This window comes from Neodiprion virginianus, chromosome 2 (assembly GCF_021901495.1).
Source record: "Neodiprion virginianus isolate iyNeoVirg1 chromosome 2, iyNeoVirg1.1, whole genome shotgun sequence".
NCBI classification, from domain to species: domain Eukaryota; kingdom Metazoa; phylum Arthropoda; class Insecta; order Hymenoptera; family Diprionidae; genus Neodiprion; species Neodiprion virginianus.
This window is the reverse complement of record NC_060878.1, coordinates 27162560-27183005: the sequence shown is the minus strand read 5'-3', so window position 1 is coordinate 27183005 and position 20446 is coordinate 27162560. Positions and strand designations below refer to the sequence as shown.

The window sequence follows — 20446 nt, the reverse complement described above, 5'->3', positions numbered from 1 at the left end:
TGTATAATGATTTTAGTTTTCACGTTTCATACAAGAAATACACACTTTATCTCTCCTGCCGATTCGAGACTCAAGCGACCAGTCCCTTCGATGGTCAGCCGTTGACTGCAGATATATTCTTCAGTGAACGGGTCGGCTAATAACGCTGCCGTTCTGCGACAGTTGGATGATGAAAAATTTCGCTCCTATCTTTCAAATGTGTGTTAAAATACACTCGAAGTGTTAAGAAGCGTCGTTCTTTCTCTCCCTATCACCTTCCTAGGTCTTTAAACCACTACGCAGCGTTAAATACTGTCTCATATACGAAGCATCCATTTCATCTCGTTCAAAATTAGCGCATCCGTGATGTATTACAGTTACTCTGAATTTTTTTCCATCCGAATACTTTTCGAAAAACAATTCTGCTCCTCCACCCAACGCAGATGCTTCACTTGCGACCAGCTAAAACAGCGTTTCGATTCTATGCCTATGAAAATTCAAGATCGAGAGAGCAAATGAAAAGTTGTTGGAATAATTATGAATACTAATGTTATGGAATACATCGAGCGCGCGTCGAATAAAATCCCATTTCGAAATGAAAAATACTTCTCTTTTCATATCATAGCTAATCTAGTAATATAGGTAGATAGGATGGTTGGAGGTGTTCGGAAATGGTAGGACATTTCAAAAGTTAAAGTCGACGACGATCCGGTGCATCAATTTTATCGTTACAGATTTTCTTTTCCCATAAAGCATAGAGTATTCAACAACGATAATGCAGTCCTTAAAATTCATCATTCATCTCTGTCTGGAAAGCTAATTCGCAAGGCGTGGTATTCTAGATATGTCAAAACTAAGCTCGCGGCACGTGTTTGCATTATTAGAAAAATACCCGTACTCTACATACACTGTTTCTAATCTTTTGCTACATTTGGTTTAATCCCCATGCTTCCACAGCACGAATAGTCGCAAATGTTTTTGATTATCCATAATAAAAGAAAAGAAGTAACAAAGCTTAAATTTATTGTTAAAGCTCCAATGAATACATCAAACTGCGGTCGAATTCATTTATTATTTGCACATGACCTCTGTACATTTGATAAATTATTCCTAAATACATTGAAACATATGTATTTATAATGAAATATCATGCAATGGGCTGTGTAAACTACAAACTATAATTTCTATCAAACAGCTGCTTTTATGTCAACTGGGCTTTGAGACTCAGTTAAGTTGGATCTCGATTTTTGCCATTATACGTAGGACATTGGGTTACAAAAACAAATGCGAATTACGAAGAAATCCGTATTAGAGGTAAGGATATTTCAGTTCAAGTACACCTATACACAGAAATCCGTATGTGAATATACTAAGACCTCTGTGTTTATTGTAAAAGTCTAGTTTTAAATATGTGTATACATTTATATACACATGCATAAGTATACGTATACATATATACACATACATGTACATAAATAATTGCCAAGAAATGTAAACACTAACAACTTGTCGCAAATGGAGTAAAACGTAAGGTTAATAATATACAAATTACACAAGTGCACCATAAAACATGGCAAGGGTAATCCTAGTGCAGTGATTGTACAAACTGAAGAAATATACATTTACATATACATGATATAAATTAATAGACTAGAAAAGAGTATTTAGAGAGCTTATTTAATTCCGATCTTGTCACAATAGATCATTAACATAATCAATATACGGTTAAAGCTGTATTAGCTACATTCACTATTAGAGATAATATTTTTTATCCATTTTTATAGTTATTTAATTTCTTGTACAACAATTTTTCAAATTTCACCGCAAAATGCCCAACGAGTTCTCGTAGTGCAAATACGAGTCCAATTACCTTACAGATGGCATTACATTGATTTTTGCCTTCTCGCGTCGAGTTATAAATACAGATAAATCTCAATGAGAGCTCATTTCTATAAGATTTATTGTAGTGCTGTATTCGTAGCTGTACCCATTATTCTTTATTATATACTGTCCTAAATTTTAAACACACAGCACAACAATGGCTGAAAGCACAATGGCAAGAAGAGAGGAGCAATTTGCATCTTTATAAATCTTTTCTTCTTCATACGTAGCGGAGCGATGTCACGTCGGAGGATATGTACTAGTGGATCACTATAGGTGGGGCACAGAACTGAAACATAATTGTGTTGAAAATCTTCAACATCTCTTACAGAAAGTAGGTACGTTGCCAGACCTTATATACCAACAATGAATATTCGTAGAGGCTATATTCATAAATACTTACAAAAGTAAGCTAATATTTTACCCGCAATTGCTTATTACTGATAACTTGATATGATAATATCCCCTCCCCGCCCCTCCCCGCATACATCTACTTCTACTCCTACTCCACTCCAACTCCTACTACTACGACTACTCCTATTCCTACTCCGACTTCTACCACTTCTACTTCAACTCCCACTACTCCTACTCCTGATCCTACTCTTACTCTAATGAATATAATAAAAATGTTATACTCACAGTGTACAAGTCCTCGTCATCCTCGTCCTCCTCCTCGCCCACCTCGATCACCCGCAACCACCGCGAACTGCCTCGGGTTATACCTTGAATAGTAATGAATATTTTTAGTATAAGAACACATCAAAAACACTGTTCAAGGATTAATATAATTAATTAATTAATTAATAATATGATCAATTTTATTAGCGCATTTGAAGCTACTGAACATGTGCTTGCGCGAGAAATGAATTGAAATAATTTGTTGTAAACGTGACAAGTTTGAAAAATTTTAAATAAAATATAATGACAATTGTCATTAAATATTATAAGAATATTAATTAATTAATTAATAATATAATAAATTATATGAGCTTATTCATAGCTACTGAACATGTGCTTGCGCGAGAAATGAATTGAAATAATTTGTTGTAAACGTGACAAGTTTGAAAAATTTCAGATACAACATAATTACAATTGCCATCAAATATTATAAGAATATTAATCAAGTAATTAATAATATATTAAATTATATGAGCTCATTCATAGCTACTGAATATGTGCTTGCGCGAAAAATGAATTGAAATAATTTAATGTAAACATGACTAGTTTGAAATATTTTTGATAAAATATAATTGCAATTGCCATCAAATATTATAAAAATGTTTTACTCACCGAGCACAAATCCTCGTCTTTCTCGTCCTCCTCCTCGTCCACCTCCGATCACCTCCAACCGCTGCCAACCACCTCTAACGACCACGGCTAACCACCTCGGGTTATACCTCGATCACTGATAAATGTTTTCAGTATTAGAACACATTAAAAATATTGTGTAAGCATTAATGTAATTTTTGCATAGACACATTGTACGAAAATTATGGAAAAATTATAAAACATTGTAGAAATTTTATTAGCGCATTGATAGATACAGAATTTGGACTTGCGCGGGAAATGAGTTTAAATAATTCATTGTAAACATGACAAGTGTAAAAAATTTCAGATGAAATATAATCACAATAGCCATGAAATATTATAAAAATGTTATACTCACAGTGCAGAAATCCTCGTTATCCTCGTCCTCCTCGTCCACTTTTTTCTCCTCATCTATCTCCTCCTCCTCCTTTCCGTCCTTCTCCTCATCCACCTCGATCCCCCGCAACCTCCCTTAAACACTTCCGACCACCTCCAACCACCTCGGGTCATATCTCGAATACTAATAAATAATTTCAGTATTACAACACGTGGAAAATATTGTCTGAGGATCAATATATTTTTTTCATATACAGGTTTGACTAAGAAGATTATGAGAAAATTATAAGAAATTATAGAAATTTCTCTAGCGCATTGATAGCTACGAAATGTGGGCTTCCGCGAAAAATGGATTGAAATAATTTACTGTAAACATGACAAGTTTGAAAAATTTCAAGATGAAATATAATTACAATTGCCATTAAATATCATAAAAATGTTATGCTCACCGTGCACAAATAGTAACATAGCTTTTTCTTATTGGTTGACACGAAAATAGTTGATTATAATTATTAATTTTGTACTATTATAGCATACAAATGGTTAAAAGCTGAAAGCAATCAATAATTATATAGCTAAATTTCAAGTAACACCGAAAAAAGGTCAATAATGAAATCAGATAATGGAGAAAAACTATCTTTCATGTCGGTTCAAAGAGGAAACCGGATTCTTCAAATGCTGCCATATGAAAAATCGGTAAAAGTACATATATTTTTTTTTTTAATCAATCAAATACGATAAGTTCCAAGCGAAACGTTGATTGTCGGCTATTTTTTTTATAGGGAGATGACTAACGAAGCTTTTTAAAATTTCGAGTGTAGTTCAACTCGCATTTGGACAGTACAAGAAAAATTTATTTACCATCAATTGTCGCAAAATGGCGAAGTCATTAGTTGGTCATTGAAGCACCTCGTCGCTGGAATCTCGAATTGGCCGGAAAGATGGAGTGCGTAATTTTTGTCTGAAACGTAAAAACTAAAATTACTTCGAATTGACATATATTTTCATCATCGATGAACTAAGAAACTCATAAAATACGTTAAATCACATTCATATTCGTTCAGAAGAAAAAAATCGTTAAGTTTTACCTTTGAGCTCGACAATTAACACGAGATTACTGCCTTTTGGGTTATTTTGGTACATCGATAATAGAATGGTGCGCGAATTAAAAATAACAAGTTTTAAAACACTCGCTCGCTAAAGCTCGCTCGTGGTCGGATGCCTAGTGTAACTGATTTTTCTGCTCGTGCGCTCGCTTACTCGTTGTCAGTGTTTTAACACATAACACAGTTGTAGGGGAGACTGGGATACGATGACTCCCCAAAAAATTCTGGTATTGGCTTCACAGTATACAGAATGAACACCGTCTTTGTGCATGTGACGTAAACCGAATCTGCTCGTAAGATTTTTTCTATATAATACTACAAATCACGTTTACAGATGCATGTAAGTATAACGTACTGTGATTTTATGATAATAAATTTCCACAAAAAATACCACAGAACAACCAGCTAAGTGCTAACAGATCTGATACACTAACCACAGCAATTTTAGCTCTAATTGAACGACGTTATTGTCATCTATTCCTATGTACCTATATAATGCCAAACACTCACCAATTGCAATTTGTTGGTCCTGGTCGCTCGGTTTTTTCCGATTCAAAGTGTTATCTGAAACATGCATTTTGGTTTGATGGTACAAAACATGACGTTTTCAATAATCAAACTTGTAAACTTGAAAATTAGTCCGGAAGGTCAAAAGTCACCAGGTCAAGAACCTGGACAGTCAGAACTACGTAGCGCTTGTCCTGGAAGTCGAGTTTCAACAGGTACTGGACCTGGAGCGCAGAAACTACGGAGCACTTGTCCTGAAAGTCGAGTTTCACCAGGTAGCGGACCTGGAGCATGGAAACTACCGCGCGCTTCTCCTGGAACTCGAGTTGCGCCACGAAACGGACCCGGAGCGCAGAATCCAGGAGGTAAAGAACCCGGTACTCGAAATCTGCGGAGCGCGATTCTCGTACGTCCTCTCTACCGCGCGGTTGTTTCCAGACTGAGGAATTCGGCTAGCTGATCACTATAGATTGAAGACGTCAAGAGAAAAAAAATTTTGACTTTCTGAACATCCGAACATCCAAACTTTGGTTTCGAACTTCAATACTATGTATGATGTATGATGTATGATGATAAGATATGATGTATAATGATTTTAGTTCTTACATTTCGGACAAGAAATACGCACTTTATCTTCCTTGCCTATTCCAGACTCAATCGGCTAGGCCCATCGATGGTCAGCTGTTGACTAAAGATATATTCTCTAGTCAACGGGTCAGCTAATAACGCTGCCGTTCTGCGACAGTTGTATGATAAAAACTTTTGCTCGTACCTTTCAAATGTGTTTTAAAATACACTCGAAGTATTAAGAAGCTTCGTTCTATCTCTCTCTATCAATGAAAAAAAAATCGCCGACAATCACCTTTTTAGGTGTTTAAATCAGGACACTGCGTTAAATATTGTCTTATATACGGAGCATCTGTTTCATTTCGATCAAAATTAGCGCATCCGTGATGTATTACAGTTACTCTGAATATTTTTCCATACGAACACTTTTCGAAAAACATTTCTGCTTCTCTACCCAACGTAGATACTTCACTTGCGACTAGCTAAAACAGCGTTTCGATTCTATGACCACGAAAATTCATGATCGAGAGAGCAAATGAAAAGTTCTTGTAGTAGTTATGAATATTAATGTTATGGAATACATAGATACGTAGCAGCTATCACAACAACGACAAGGGAAACAGAAAATACAAGTTCGTGCATTGATCACATTTTCGTTAAAAAAAGAACTCTAAACAACGTATCTGCATCTGTTCTAAAAACGAAAGTCACAGATTACTATACAACTATACTACATATCGGAAAAACAAAAATGGGCCGGAAAAGGACAATACACGTGTATCAAATCAATTACAACAAATTAACAGAAATAACACAAAATGAAAGATGGGAGGGTAGGTGCTGAACGGAAAGGACGTAGAGAAAGCTACCAAAAACTTGGTTAGCATTCTGCAGAAAGCGGTCGAAGAAGCTACGCCAAAGAAATAATAACAAGGAATGAAAATAAAATTATTAAACTGAAACCGTGGGTGACAAAAAGCCTCGTCCGATCAATTCGACACAGAAATAAGCTCGCCAAAAAAGTGATTAGTGAGCCGTTTAATGAAGCCGCGCAAACGGAATACAGAAAATACCGCAAAGCTCTTATGAAGGTAATAGACAAAAGAAAAAATGAATATTACAAGAAACAAATAGAAGCGGCAGGAAATTATAAAAAGCGGATATGGAAAGTCATTAGAGAGAATAAGATTGAACAAAGAAAAAAAGAGGAAACAAACAAAATTAAGATTAAGACATGCAGGCTAACAAGAAATCGAAACAAATGAAGAAGGTTTAGCAAACGCCTTCAGAGAATACTATTGTTAAGGTTGAGGTGAGCGTGAATAATTTTCTTTTACGTTTTGTGTATACATGACTATTCGTAGATAGCTCAGATAGCTGTCGGATTGAAAAGGCGATTTGTCTGCTCGCTAGTCCGCGTCGATCTGCGCACCACCGGTCTAAAAAGCGCCGGCTCGTCAGCGCCGCAGACGTAAGAACTTGACCTATTAATTGCCATTGAAATGAAATTTTTGTAAAAGAAAAAAAAAAAACTTCATTCACACAAGCAGGTAGATGCTCAGGTATAGAGAACTGTCAATAATATCGAAATAGTGGAATACAACGTACATGTACAATGCAAGAATGATGTTCTGAATAAATCTAAATCTAAACGTGAATCTGATCTGTGAAAAGTACTGGAATAAGTTCTTTGGCGCGGTATATCGACGTAATTTTGCGAAAGGAATCGATTAGGCGCAGTCGTATTACGCGGCGATCAACGGATTGAGAGTTACAGCCGAAAAACGAGATTTCCTTCGTAACTTTTCTGCTGTTGGTCCCACGCTTTTTTCGCTGCGTTTTCTGAGTTCCTGGGGGTCCGATTAGTAAGAAGAGGGTCATTCAAATCGAATCTGAAACAAAAAATTTTCGGCTCCGAGAATGAAAAAAAAGTAAGGCAAACCCCTCTGCATTTTTGGCGAAAATTTTCGCCACATTGAAAAGTGCTGGCATAAATTTTTTGGTGCACTATATCGACGTATTTTCGCGAGAGTCATCGAATGGGCTCAGTCCGAATACGTTTCGAACGACGAATCAAAAGTTCGTGAGAAAGAACATCAAAATCGTGTCGGTTAATATGTCTCAATTCGAGTACAAGTGTTGGGTGTCAGTGTATAGTACTTTAATAAGTTACTAATTAATATTGAAGTATAAAAAAACACAGAAAACGTAATGAAACAGAAGTGCAACATACAATAGTTCAAGCGGAATGTAAACAATGTTATATAACATAGTTATTTGAGTAGTTTGTAAGCATTGTTCAAGTCTTGTTCCTTACATAGGCGAAATGTATCTCTGCAGGATACGATATGTGTGATATCATATCTTTACTATTCCATGTAACCTGTAACAATATCAATAGATAAATAAAATTTTTCGTATGCTCTCTGTAGTTTGTCAACTGGAAGTAAGCCATTTTAATTTCCTCTCATGCAATCCTCCATCATTTCTTTACTGCTGGTCTTTTGGACACTAAGTTGTTTTTTTTACGTTCCTCAGGGTCCAACTAATTCGAAAACTGAAAAATTTTGTTTGGTAACTTCTCCGTTGTTGGTCCTACGAAACCGTGTTTTCAAAGGGAGTTGGATAAAAAGTATTTTGGCCGCTTTCGCTTTGCTTGGACGATTAACTTCACACTTGTCAAAATCGTCTTTGTTCCATTCGCGCCGTAGATACACTACGTTATTTTTGATTTCCTTTGTGATTTTCTCAACACTATGTTTGCCGATTAGGACCTTATTTTATACCTTCTGGATTTTAATTACAATTTGATTGTCAGTTACTATTTTTACTTTATTAAGTAATATAGGTATGTATTCTATCCCTTGACTTACTGTTATGATACAGCTACAGTTATTTACTCATTCGAAATTTGTTATGTCAACATTGAAATGCTGAGTAAAGTTTCAATTTCAGTTTCAAAAACAATACTTGTTTAATATGTGCTTTCATAATAATTGAAGAGGTAGATACATTGGGAATATTTTCATTAAGTTTAACTAATATATTTTCGTTAACATTATTCGGACACGTATTTCGTCAATATATACAGAATTAATATCATGATCAAGATTTACGTTGCTCAAATAGTATTTTGTGAATTGAACATCTTACAAGACATTGTGCAGTTCTGTAAACGGAAGATTGGTTAAAAAAATAACTCTCCAGCATATTTATGTACTGTGTACAGCAGCGGCTAATGTATTCGAAAAAAGCATTACTATGAACGGAATGCAAAACTTAATAAGCTACTAGCTAATTAATTATTGTTATCTATTACCTATGATTGGTATTGATCTGCATTTCAATCTATGTATTGTAATAAATCCTTCTCGCACGCTACAGTTTAAAAGAAAAACATTTTGACGTAAAGAATAATCTTTTTTCTTCTAATACATTAAAGTATGTGATATAATACAAAGTTATACAAGTTTTTCAAGCAGGCAAGTAAAATATTGCCATCAGGCCAACGCAAGTCTTAAAACGTATAAATTGAAGCACGTTATTATTATTAATTACATGACACAATTTCTTTCGGTACGTTATCCTAGTCGTATGCGGTACAAACAACTCTGTTTCAACTAATTTTCGTAAATTCCAGCGTAATAAATTTGAGAGAGGACTACATTTGTCATGTGGCTAAGCTGGTATTTTACACCAATACAATAAAGTAACCCAGCTGAATGTAATATGAAATTTTTAACGTTACATCTAGGGTGCATCATGTGTTGGTTTTTCGTTTACTTGTTACTCTCCTACTTACTTAATAGTCGTCGGAAAAAAGAAGGCATAAATAAAACGAAGCTATTTGAATAACCAATAATAATCAATGATAAATGATTATTGGTGATCGTTTTGTAGCTGAGATTATAATCAGTCAAAAATAAGCCTGAGCTCATTTGAGGTGATATTGTCAAATAGAAAAAGGGAAAGAGATACATGGATTCAAACGTGCATGGTTTAAAATTGTATCGCAATGATTGAACGATCAAGTACTGGAGTCATGTTATGGCGCAAAAATAAATATAAGAACCTTCGATGTTAGCAAAAGAAAAAAAAAGAGTATATTTTAGTAAACGTTACATACAATACTATTTCGAGTCATAATCAAAAAAATATTGCTTGTCCTTGACAAAAGTATGTGAAAATCAAGGAAGAAAACTTATTTACACGCTCTTTATCTCACAACCTTGTTTTTTTATTTTTTAGACAACTGAGGATGTCGCCAGTTGAAATTACGTGCAGCTACCTAACAATATTTATATATGTCTTTTGGTGAAATGTAGTGGTAAATCTTGGTGAGCTGTTAGTAAATGAGTTACGCAAATTTCCGTTAACTTTTGGTGAAATGCTTGACTTTTGTCATTCTATAATTATTATATGATGCTCATGGAACGTCGATAGCGTTTTCTAGTTGTTGTTATGGCGATAGGAACGGAAAGAGGTGCTGTTGGAGTTGTAGGGATTGTGAAACTTTCAGCTTGTTGAGCTGAAGTGGGGGGCCTGAGCTACCAAATATAATTCTCAGTTTGTGGGGCTCGCATCACTCCAACACCTCCGCCTAGCCTTCGATAATTCATGCAACCACACAACCGCCATTGATTTTGCTCTGGGTCATAAACTTCGATTGTTTTTAGATATGCTGTTCCATCAAATCCACCAACGGCATAAAGTTGACCGTTTACAACTGCCAAACCGACCTGTACGGAGCACACCGATAATTAAATAAAATAATTGTAAAACATAGATTATATAATAGAGATTAGTCAATTCTAGATAAAAATTACGAAAAGTTTTGAAATCTGTCAGTGATCTATGAAGTTTGTGATAGAGGAAATAAAAATATGCAAAGTGTTATGAAAATTTCAGTGCTGTTTAAATTCTCACCCCACTTCTCCTGGACGTCATGGCCACAATGGGACTCCAAGAGTTAGTGAGAGGGTGATATTTTTCGGCGCTAGATAGCTCCATGCAATCATCTCTTCCACCGACTGCGTATATAAGATTATTGAACACTGCACAACCAAGGTGTTTGCGTCTTGTTGACATCGGTGAAACTTGCGACCATTTATTTTGTCTAGGATCGTATCTTTCTACTGTAGTCAGGGGCGATTGACCATCGGACCCGCCGATCGCGTACAAATATCCTCCTAGCACAGCAACTGCAACTCCTAGTCTTCGGGTTGTCATAGGCGCGACTTTGGACCACTTGTTCTCCTTCGGGTCGTATCTGATCAGGGGAAATAGTGTTTTAATTAATTAAATTGGATAGTTTACTCTATAATAATTGGAGATTAGTGATTTTCTGAATGTAAGGTAGCAAAATACATAAAACGTCTTCAGTTTTTAAACTTGACACATTTAATTTCACGCAGTTCTTTTTTCTAAAAAAAAAAATAGAATAAGGGAAATTAATATAATCATCCTGAAAGCAAAAAGTTGTGTTTCCACTATATGTGTCACGTATGTCAAAGTCTAAAGAATCACCTCTGACCATTTTTAGATGGATGTCTGCGTGTGTGCGTGTGTGATCAATTTTTTGTGCAACATTATCTTAAGAACGAATGAACGGATTGGGATGATTTTCATCTCAATCAGCGAAACTTTTCTCAACTTAGGACTGATTAGATTTCGAATCTGACTGGTCTGGTAGTTTTCGAGTAACTCGAATAACAAAACAAATTATTTCATTAGATCATGTTTAATCAGCTTCAAACGCATGCGTTAGCCAAATTAATCACGCATGTACGAACTGAATAAAAGTTGGTTAATTTAGAGTATTTTGAAAAATTTAGTTGTCATCTCGATGTTTTATGTACAATGCCTAGCTACCAAACCATATTTTGTTCTTTTTTCTACCCCTCGTATTTAATTACCTTTCTACATGATTTAGACATTGCACGCCGTCTTGCCCACCAACGGCATATAGAAATCCATCTAAAACAGCAACACCCACACTAGTACGGCATGAAGTTGTTGGTGCGACATCACACGACCATTGATTAGTCTGGGGATCATATCGCTCGATGCTATTTAAGTAGCTTTGTCCGTCATGGCCTCCAACTGCGTACAGCAAGTCATTAAGTACTGCAACCCCAACACCGCATCTTCTTTTGCTCATGGGCGCTACCATTTTCCAGTCAGCTGTGTTGGGGTCGAATCTTTCAACACTGGCGATTGCATCCCCTGAACACCATCCTCCTACAGCGAACAAAACTTCTCCACGTCGTGTTGGCTTCCTTGGTCTTGTTCGTGGACCCTGCATTAAGGGACGTTCTTGTGGTAGCAACAGATAATTTTTCGCTTCGTCTACCAAATCCCGACATGCGTCGTCCGAACGAACAAGTAAGTCCGATCCTACTGTTCCTACTAAGAACTTCGGACTCAGAAGTGGGAGTCGCACGTGTTGTAACACTAGTGCTAGATGTTGTCTCCGCTCTGTTACATTGTACTTTACCCAGTTCATTACTGCACTAAAAACTTGTTCCTCAGTTCGGACGTTCAATTCGTCTGATGATATGATATCCACTAGCTGACCTACAGGGAGCAGCAGGAACTCTTCGCTCTCCATTACCTGTATTATTGATGATAGTCTTAGCAGATTTTATCCAAGGTAGTCATCAAATCAAGGATTTTAAGACTATGAATAATTTTTAAAATACTATGGAATTAAAAATATGTTATATCAAAACCTCTATTGTTAACAATAATGTGTCCCATACAATTCTTAGTACACTGACTTGCAATTAAAATAAAATATCATGCATTCGCAACCCAAGTACAATACCCTGTTTCCAAAGTACAAAAATAGCAATAGTTTCCAAAAATAATACGACTGTACAATTTTGACAGTTACTATTGACTATTTTAGATTATGTGCCTTTAATTTGCAACCCGTCACAGGCCACGTTATATAGAACAAATTAAAATCGATAGTTTTAACTTTGTTAGTTTAACTTTGCAAACACAAACCTCTTGAAAATTATGCTGGGTAAATTTGTCAGCGATGCGTAAAAGTTCTCTGCAGGAGTGAGTGTCAGCAAAGGCGCGAATACCAAGGCAGTTTGATGGGTCTAATTGTCGTTTAAGAAATTCACAACAAACATCTTGGATCTCAGCGAGTTGGAGAAGGCACGCTGCCGGTAAGAGAGTCTGAACGTTTGCTTCTTCAACTATTATTTGAGAAGTGTAACAAAAGTCTATTAGCTGCTCCATTGCGACCTCATCGATGTCCCTAATGGTTACTTCTGTTTGTCGTGACTCTGCCAATTCGCCAGTAAACATTGCCCTGCAAAATGAATCGGATTAGTCTCACAGCATTTTACAAATACATGAAATATTCTGCGAATTATAGATTAGAAGGCAATGAGAATTGAATGAAATTGGTAATCTAATAATGTTTTCATTATTATTTCATTCACTATTTATTGTAATTAGGTTGTCAGGTATGGGAATGTTAAAATTTCGTTGGATTGTACAAAATTTCAGATATTTATCAAAGCGGCGATTAGAAATTTTGCCAATTAGAGAAAATGTGCATAATTTGTAAGACGTTAAAACTGTTTGAAAAATTGTTGTAAGATCATAAAGTTAAAAAAATTGCATCAAAATCTATGAAATTGTTTTTGAAATTCCCGACATCCAGAGATATTTTGTACTCAGCTAAATCTAATAATTGATGCATAATTTAGCGATATCTCACAATATCATAAAATTTTGTGAAATTTGAATACAAGTTCAATGAACTTTGAAGTAAATTTTTGTAGTAATGAGGAATCTCCAAAATGATGTCACAACGTCTGCTTGAAACCTCTTTATTGTTTTGAAATCTGCACAGATTTGGCGTGTATGACTAAAGCACATACTTGTTTGGTTTGGGTAAATTCTTGATCGGTATACAAAAGAGTGCACATACCTGAAATAAGGGCTGCATGCGGACAGTATGACTCTGTGAGCAAATATTTTTCTCGTTCCAACGTTGAGAACAACGTCGCAAAGTTCTCTGTGTCTTCGCAATACATTTAGTTCCGTCAGGGTGGCGCCGGGGTGCTTCTCGGAGGTGTGGCCAAGGCGTAGAGGGGACGGAGCTCGCTCCACCACCATTTCGCCCATTCTCTGTGAGGCCTGGGCACCAGCACCAGTGCCTGCACTCCCCGAGGCGCCCCGAGACCCCCCGGCTAATTGGAGGCGCAGCGGGGGTGACGCCCAACCCCACACCGAGTCTATCTGCAACACCATTCATTCATCCACCAACGAGGGTCTCAGACTTATTCTTCCCAGGCTGCTCTATTTCATGCGCTGTGTCTGTATGTGTGTCTTTCGTTATTCCTGCGACGATAATCTTCTGTTTATTATGCAACTTCCAAAACACACTGCTGATTTTGTTTTTGAAACTTTACTTGTTTATATTTCAAATTGCATACACATGTTATATCTTGAAACATACATTTTTATAATGCGATTGCAGCTCCGTATACGACATACAAAGTTTGGGGCTTAGATATCATGTGAATGGTGTAGGGTGATGCATCGAATTAATTTGAGGTTCGGTAAGCGGTTTGAAAATTTTCGGGGGCGTTTGGGATTCAAGAGATGAAGTGTATTCACTGTTCAAATTGGTTAGCGAAGAAGAAGAAGGGTTTCGAGGGTCAGAGAATTAATAAATATAGAATACAGATAAAGGTATGCAGTAAGTATGTACATGAATGTTGTCTACATACTTTTGATACTTTCCTGTACCACCAGGATAGGAATAAAAGAATCGTGCGTTCTCCGCGGACAGCGGTAAAATTATTATAACCACATAATCAGTGCAACGAGAACACACAACGCTTACTGGTTTGAAAATATTTTTCCCATTTCTAACACCACTTTCAAGGCATCAGTGTAAATTTTGTATCACAGCGTTCATTTCGATTTACGTTCGTGTAGGACTTCAACACCTCACGATCAAATACCTATACCTACTGTGTTACTCGGAATAGTCCTAGAAATCTTAACATCCGATTGGTTCTTTTAGCCACTAATTATAACTACTATGCAGACAGGTAGTCTGACATGAGCTTAGAGCATATACCACTGGAGAGAGCTACTCGTCACATCGACGTCGCAAAAAATGCAGTCGAAGTGATGAGAGAAAGATTTATATGATAGATTTAATCTGTCCTTCTCACTCTGTATTTGATTGGCTAAGAGCTAACGTATCGGCCAATCAGATGTAGAGTAAGAGAGACAGATAATAACTAATATGTACCTCTCTCTCTCACTCCTCCGCTATACCTTTTGTACATAGACGCGATCTACGGGGTGACCTAAGTATCCCTTCCACTTTCTTGTTTGAGAACTTGGAAGAATCTATCACCACGGCAAAAAAATAAATATTGAAAAGGAAATTGACTAGTAAGAGTGGCAACATTGATTATAATAATGACAAACAATGGAAATGTTTTAACGTTTTTATATCGAGAGTGGCTGCGGAAAATTGTGTTACTAACAAACGTGGGGGAAAACTCAAAAGTTTCATGAACTTCTGGTTACTTCGTCACCCAGCTCGATATAGGTGGTAATGTTTTACACTAGTGTGGAATAAGTACTCGTGAAGATTTAGCCTAAGAGATCAGTAGAAAAGGACAGAATTCCTCGCCAGAATGTCAGTCGCTTTATCGACACTAAAAATTTCATACTGATCTGCTGATGGTAAATATTTCCAGCAGATAAACTCCTATAATGCTGACTCTTTTTTAATAGAATATGGTACTCGATGCCTATACCGATATTATCGCCAATGTTAAATTTACAAAATGTCCGTCAAACACCGCATAAGCCAATTTACTGTGAGCTGATGTCATCTAGGCGGTCGGAGTTCCGTTTACTTTCAAAACACACGCGTTGAAGTAAGTTTGGTTGCCTATGTGCCGGCGCAACCAGCTACAGTTAACACGCCTACGATTGTTGTACTTAGAATCAGAATTGAATAATAATTAGAAAAGTAAATGCTGTAAAACTGTACGTAACGCAAATGGTTGAGGACTGACATTAGTTAGATTGATCAAGCGTGATTAAAGATTTTTATACTGCAGTGGTATAAAATGTCGGCAAGACTTCTTTCTTGCGAATTTGCTTATGCAGAGAAGAAACTTTTTAAAAACTTAGGAGAAGTACTAGAATTAAATGATGCAATATTACTGAAAAAGAAATAATGTAACTACGTTTATATTGTATACCATATCTTTTTTACCATCATAATAATAGTATAATTAATTATTAATACTGTTGTCATAATTCATTTAGGGTAATTCTCAGACTTGATTATCAGTTCAACATACGCATGGATACACGCACGTGATAATGACGGCACAATGAAGAGCTATAACACGCTGCAGAAGCAGGCAGTTTTTGCACGCTATCAGTTAAAAAAATTAATTAATCTTGCAGTGACATTGGCATCAATTGTGATATCGATTTAACCGTGGTCATAAGTGTGCGTGGAAAACGCGTGCAGTCTACGATTTTACACGTTGCACAACTTCTGCAACTGTTCGATTGTAGCAACTGTAGCAAGATTTATTGCTGCAGATGTTCGTGTATAAACTATATCAGTACTGTTGTAGAATCTACTGATCCCTGCGGTGTCGTATCACCTTGATAGAAGTATCTCTTAACTGAAAAGAATACACATTTTGTTACTTTATGGTACCTAGATATGTCGGCTGAAACGCATATTCGTGGTAATAATCTCTGGTTTGGGAACTATAGGTTATCTTGACTTTCAAATCTACAAAGAGTTTCAAAAATATGGAGTTTCCCACAAAAATGGACATATATTTAGTACTTATGTTGGGGTCATCATGAATATTGCATGTATCGGGTTGTTTAATTGTTTGATTGTTCGTGAAGATCACATTCAAATTTATATACCTATGATGCGATAACCATGGCTCAAGACCCCTTTGGGGACATTAGGTGAGACCATGCCCTACTATTGCATTTTTACAGTCTTACTGTGGTTTGATGGCAAAGATTCGGTATTGTTTTGCTTAATATCACGTGTTCTATTTGGCGTCAACAGTTATATTTGATCACCTAGGATAATATAATAATATTTCATTAATTATTTTCTTTCTATACAAGAATATGCCTGTAGTACATTTTGCGTCTTGTGTATCCGAAATCTGGAATTTGTTTATGTCAAGCGTTCGTTCGAATTCTACAATAGTGCACGAGCTCTTACTAAAAATTTAAACTTTTTCGGCATTTTGTTGATTCAAAGCATTTTCCCAAACGCTCGGAAACTGTCACGCGTGCAGAAATCACAACCCTGAATTATATAATTGCTGAACCCTAATATACCTATAATAATTACCCACATAGATTTGGATATTTGAAGATTCACAGCGCGTTGATTTACATTGAATGTTTGAAAAATATTGAAATGAATATTTAGGTTCGTGTATCTTGATATGTTCAATGAATGTGCGTATATACGGTATAACACACGCTGCATGACGTAGGCACGTAACTGCGTGTCTGGGGTAGTTCTAAATTTTATATTCCGTCATAAACGATCTAGAACCTTGGTTATCTATCTGAACTGTCTACAAAATGTGGCCGCACAATTAGAAAGAAAATAAATTCTTCCGTAAGCGCGCTCGCGCACACACATCGGTGACTACAGTATTATAATCTAGGAAATAAATCTAGTGAATTGATGGTAGCATTTAGATTTTAGAGACAATCGGTTGTAATAAAGGGAGCCGAAGGAAGGGAAGGTTGCAGGGCAAGGCAAGGCAAGGCAAGGGTGCTGCTGCTGTCGGTTGCCGGTGGTAGCCGATCCGAGACGGCGCGTGCGGCACAGATCAGTATATTCGAGGAAGTGGCGCATTCCTAGGAAAAGGCACCTTGCGCCAGCTGCCGACCGTCATCCACCCTAAACTTGAAGTCATTCCTTCAACCCTCACCCTTTGCCCCGTCCGTGAGACCAAAGTCTTGTCCTTTTTAAACCGATGTCCCACAACCGAATAGGGCAGACTTTTCGGACGAGGGCCGGGATTGGGATATTCAATCTGACGTATAAACGCAGCCTATAACAATTCCTCATGCGAAAAAGATTACTCAAATTAAGAGAATTCTAGTTCACGTAAGCTTGCACGTTCTGACTATTCTTGGACCACAATACTCGATCTTTTTTCTCTGTATTTTTTTTACTCGACAAATTTTCTTCTATGAATCTTTATTACTCTGCAATATTATAGGCCAGTAGTTATCATTTCAATCCAAAAATTCAGAAAGCCATTTTGCAGTTTTTTCGCGAATGTTCCGTTTTGACACATCTACATTGAACCAAGTTCTTTATTCTAAACTGAAGGATAATCGTTTTTGCAAATTCTTGAGCTCTGTTCACACTTTCGGAAACCATATACCTAAACCAGTAATATAGTTTTTCAAATTTCATATCGTTCCACTGAAACGTGTTCTTTGTTTCTCTTTTAAATTTTTTTCCTCGCGTCAGTTTGAATCTCACCACGCTGATAGGGGCGAAAAAACGACATCATCTTCGTTCCACAATGAAAGTGTCGATCAACGTCGAAGCGTGGATTCGACGGGCCTGCGTGTGCGTGTCTCGCCATAAGCGGGCGCAAATAAAGGGGCACAAAAATAAATGTCTCGGGTACATGCAGGCTCGTCTTAAATGGAGAGACAGCTGACCGGCGCAGCGCGGCTGAGACGTCAGTATTATAGTCAGGTACACGCATGCATACGTATGCTTACCTATCCGAGTACTCGGCAATAAAGCCGAGAAGGCGGTTCGCGAATTATTTATTATCATACACTTGACCTACTTGTTCGGTAAAGGAAGGAAGAAAAGAAGACGGAGGAAAGAAATAAAAGTGAGCGATTGAAAGGAAAAGATATTACAAAATGGGTGCGTGTACTTATGTACGCGCGTGAGAAGTTATACTTCTTTGGCATCATTAAACAAGCCTTGCCGAATTTTTTCAGCTTCCTTGGCAGCCTGCTTTCGATTGTAATAGTTTTTACACATTTCTGGATTTGTTTCACCCATCTTGAAAACTGGAATAGAAATTGAATAAATAATTTATAAATAATAATACATACGGCTAGTTGACCTCAATTATATTGGAGCACTTGAAAAAGTATATAAGCACAATTTTTTTCACTAATATTTACGAATAGTAAATAATATTAATCAAAATATTCAATTTAAATCACTACTGAATACAATTTATTAGCACATATATAATTCGCAACCTGTTACTTTTGTGTTACAGTGATGCGCGCGCATCTTAAAATTTCACTCTCAACGCGCCTAAAGAAGTATAACTTCAAAAAGAAAGAAGAAAAAAAAACCTACAGATCACGCGTGCAGGTATTGCGCCTTGTGCACGACTGTTATTATAATTATCCTGTACGAAAGATAATGCCGAGATCGTTCTTCGACAACACGTTTCCTCAACTGCCGTTGCGCCGCAGCTCCGTCATATCAGATCAATTACGAAAGCGAAGATCAGCGATCGCTCGCTTGTTCGCTTATTCGATCGTTTATATTTCTTATCTCCGGCAGAAAGTGCGCGCACGTTTAACGCGTGTGCGAGCTTCTCATCCTGTAATCTGGTGCCTCGTATCTCAGGCTTGCTTTCACAGTATAATAGTGAGAAATTGCCTTGACTTTACGAGTGCGAACCTGTATCTAAACCTTCACACATGTGCAAATGTACACTTGGGGACAATGAATCTAAGGCGGTTAATTTTTTACACTAGACAATTACGTTGGCAACACGGAGAAACCTGCAGCGCCATAGCCGGCCGAGTGCGAAACAAACTACGTGTCAATCTAACAAGTTATTATTTCCGCGATATTCTAAGGTTAGATTCGACGGTCATGGGTTATGTTATGTTTATTAAGACTGAGTTTGTTTCGCACTCGGCCGACTATGGCGCTGTGGGTTACTCCGTGTTGCCAACGTAACTGTCTAGTGTAAAAAATTAGACGTCCCGGATTCATTGTTCCCAAGTGTACGTAATACATACGCATTTAGAGGCATATGGGAGATGCTCTCGTATATCTGCTCTGCCAAATCTGGGATACGAATTGTATATAATGCGCAAGTTTTGGCGTTTTTGAAAAAAAGTTTCTTTTTTTGACTGAGCTCTATTGTCGCGAGACATTTCGAAACCTGTTACGGGTCACAGGGATATAGATATTCTTTAATACACATGCGTGTTATATTTGTGCTGTAGATTATTATTGTTCGGCAACACTCGACAATACTATTCGGTGTAATCTTTAAGCTACTGACAGAGAGCAATTTATATACATTCTTACAATTTGTCTGCGGCAGATAAATCTAAAATCAGCGTATAGATAAAAACCGTAGGTGGGCCGCAGCTCTTCAACGGCACCTGTTCACCGTTCTGTAGCGACGTATATTTGTATGTGTACTGCTATGCGTCTTTCTCCCGTAGCTACGCGCTGCTCGCACCCATAATTCTCGCTTCGGGTGTTGCGGGAAATTTTAACTGTGCTACCCGCAGGGTTCAGTATTGTTAAAGATTTCAATTTATCATTCAGAGTTGAAATTTGTTAGAAGAAATTTGACATAACAGAGATCTACGTCATTGATGCAGATTGGAACTTTGTTTCAAATGATTTATTGGTTCAAATTATTGAAAGATCAAACTTCTTACGGAATTCTCAAGTGTTC

At 36.9% G+C, this 20446-nt stretch overlaps 1 protein-coding gene and 1 long non-coding RNA gene across 5 annotated transcripts in view; both read right to left on the bottom strand.

The window, feature by feature from the left end:
* Positions 1–3171: 3171 nt before the first annotated feature.
* On the bottom strand, positions 3172–5256 carry LOC124299149 (uncharacterized). 2 transcript variants are annotated; one of them, XR_006906946.1, is made up of 4 exons: positions 5121–5256; positions 4366–4465; positions 3527–3688; positions 3172–3265 (listed from the first exon to the last, which is right to left on the bottom strand). It is a non-coding gene; the product is annotated as an uncharacterized LOC124299149 (long non-coding RNA). The 2 variants fall into 2 exon arrangements; XR_006906947.1 differs by lacking the exon at positions 5121–5256 and adding an exon at positions 4593–4945.
* A 3456-nt stretch (positions 5257–8712) lies between these two features.
* Positions 8713–20446, bottom strand: part of LOC124299136 (kelch-like protein diablo) — a 136605-nt gene continuing 124871 nt past the window's right edge. Inside the window, exons 1-6 of one of the 3 annotated variants that reach the window (XM_046752115.1) lie at positions 14444–14696; positions 13639–14051; positions 12696–13011; positions 11600–12297; positions 10611–10953; positions 8713–10423 (exon numbers count right to left, since the gene is read on the bottom strand). In XM_046752115.1, the coding sequence (XP_046608071.1) occupies positions 10232–10423; positions 10611–10953; positions 11600–12297; positions 12696–13011; positions 13639–13961 (1872 nt within the window). In that variant the 5' untranslated portion in view covers positions 13962–14051; positions 14444–14696 and the 3' untranslated portion in view covers positions 8713–10231. Of the gene's footprint in view, positions 10424–10610; positions 10954–11599; positions 12298–12695; positions 13012–13638; positions 14052–14443; positions 14697–20446 lie in introns of those variants that run through there. The other 2 variants (XM_046752116.1, XM_046752113.1) reach the window with 2 other exon arrangements.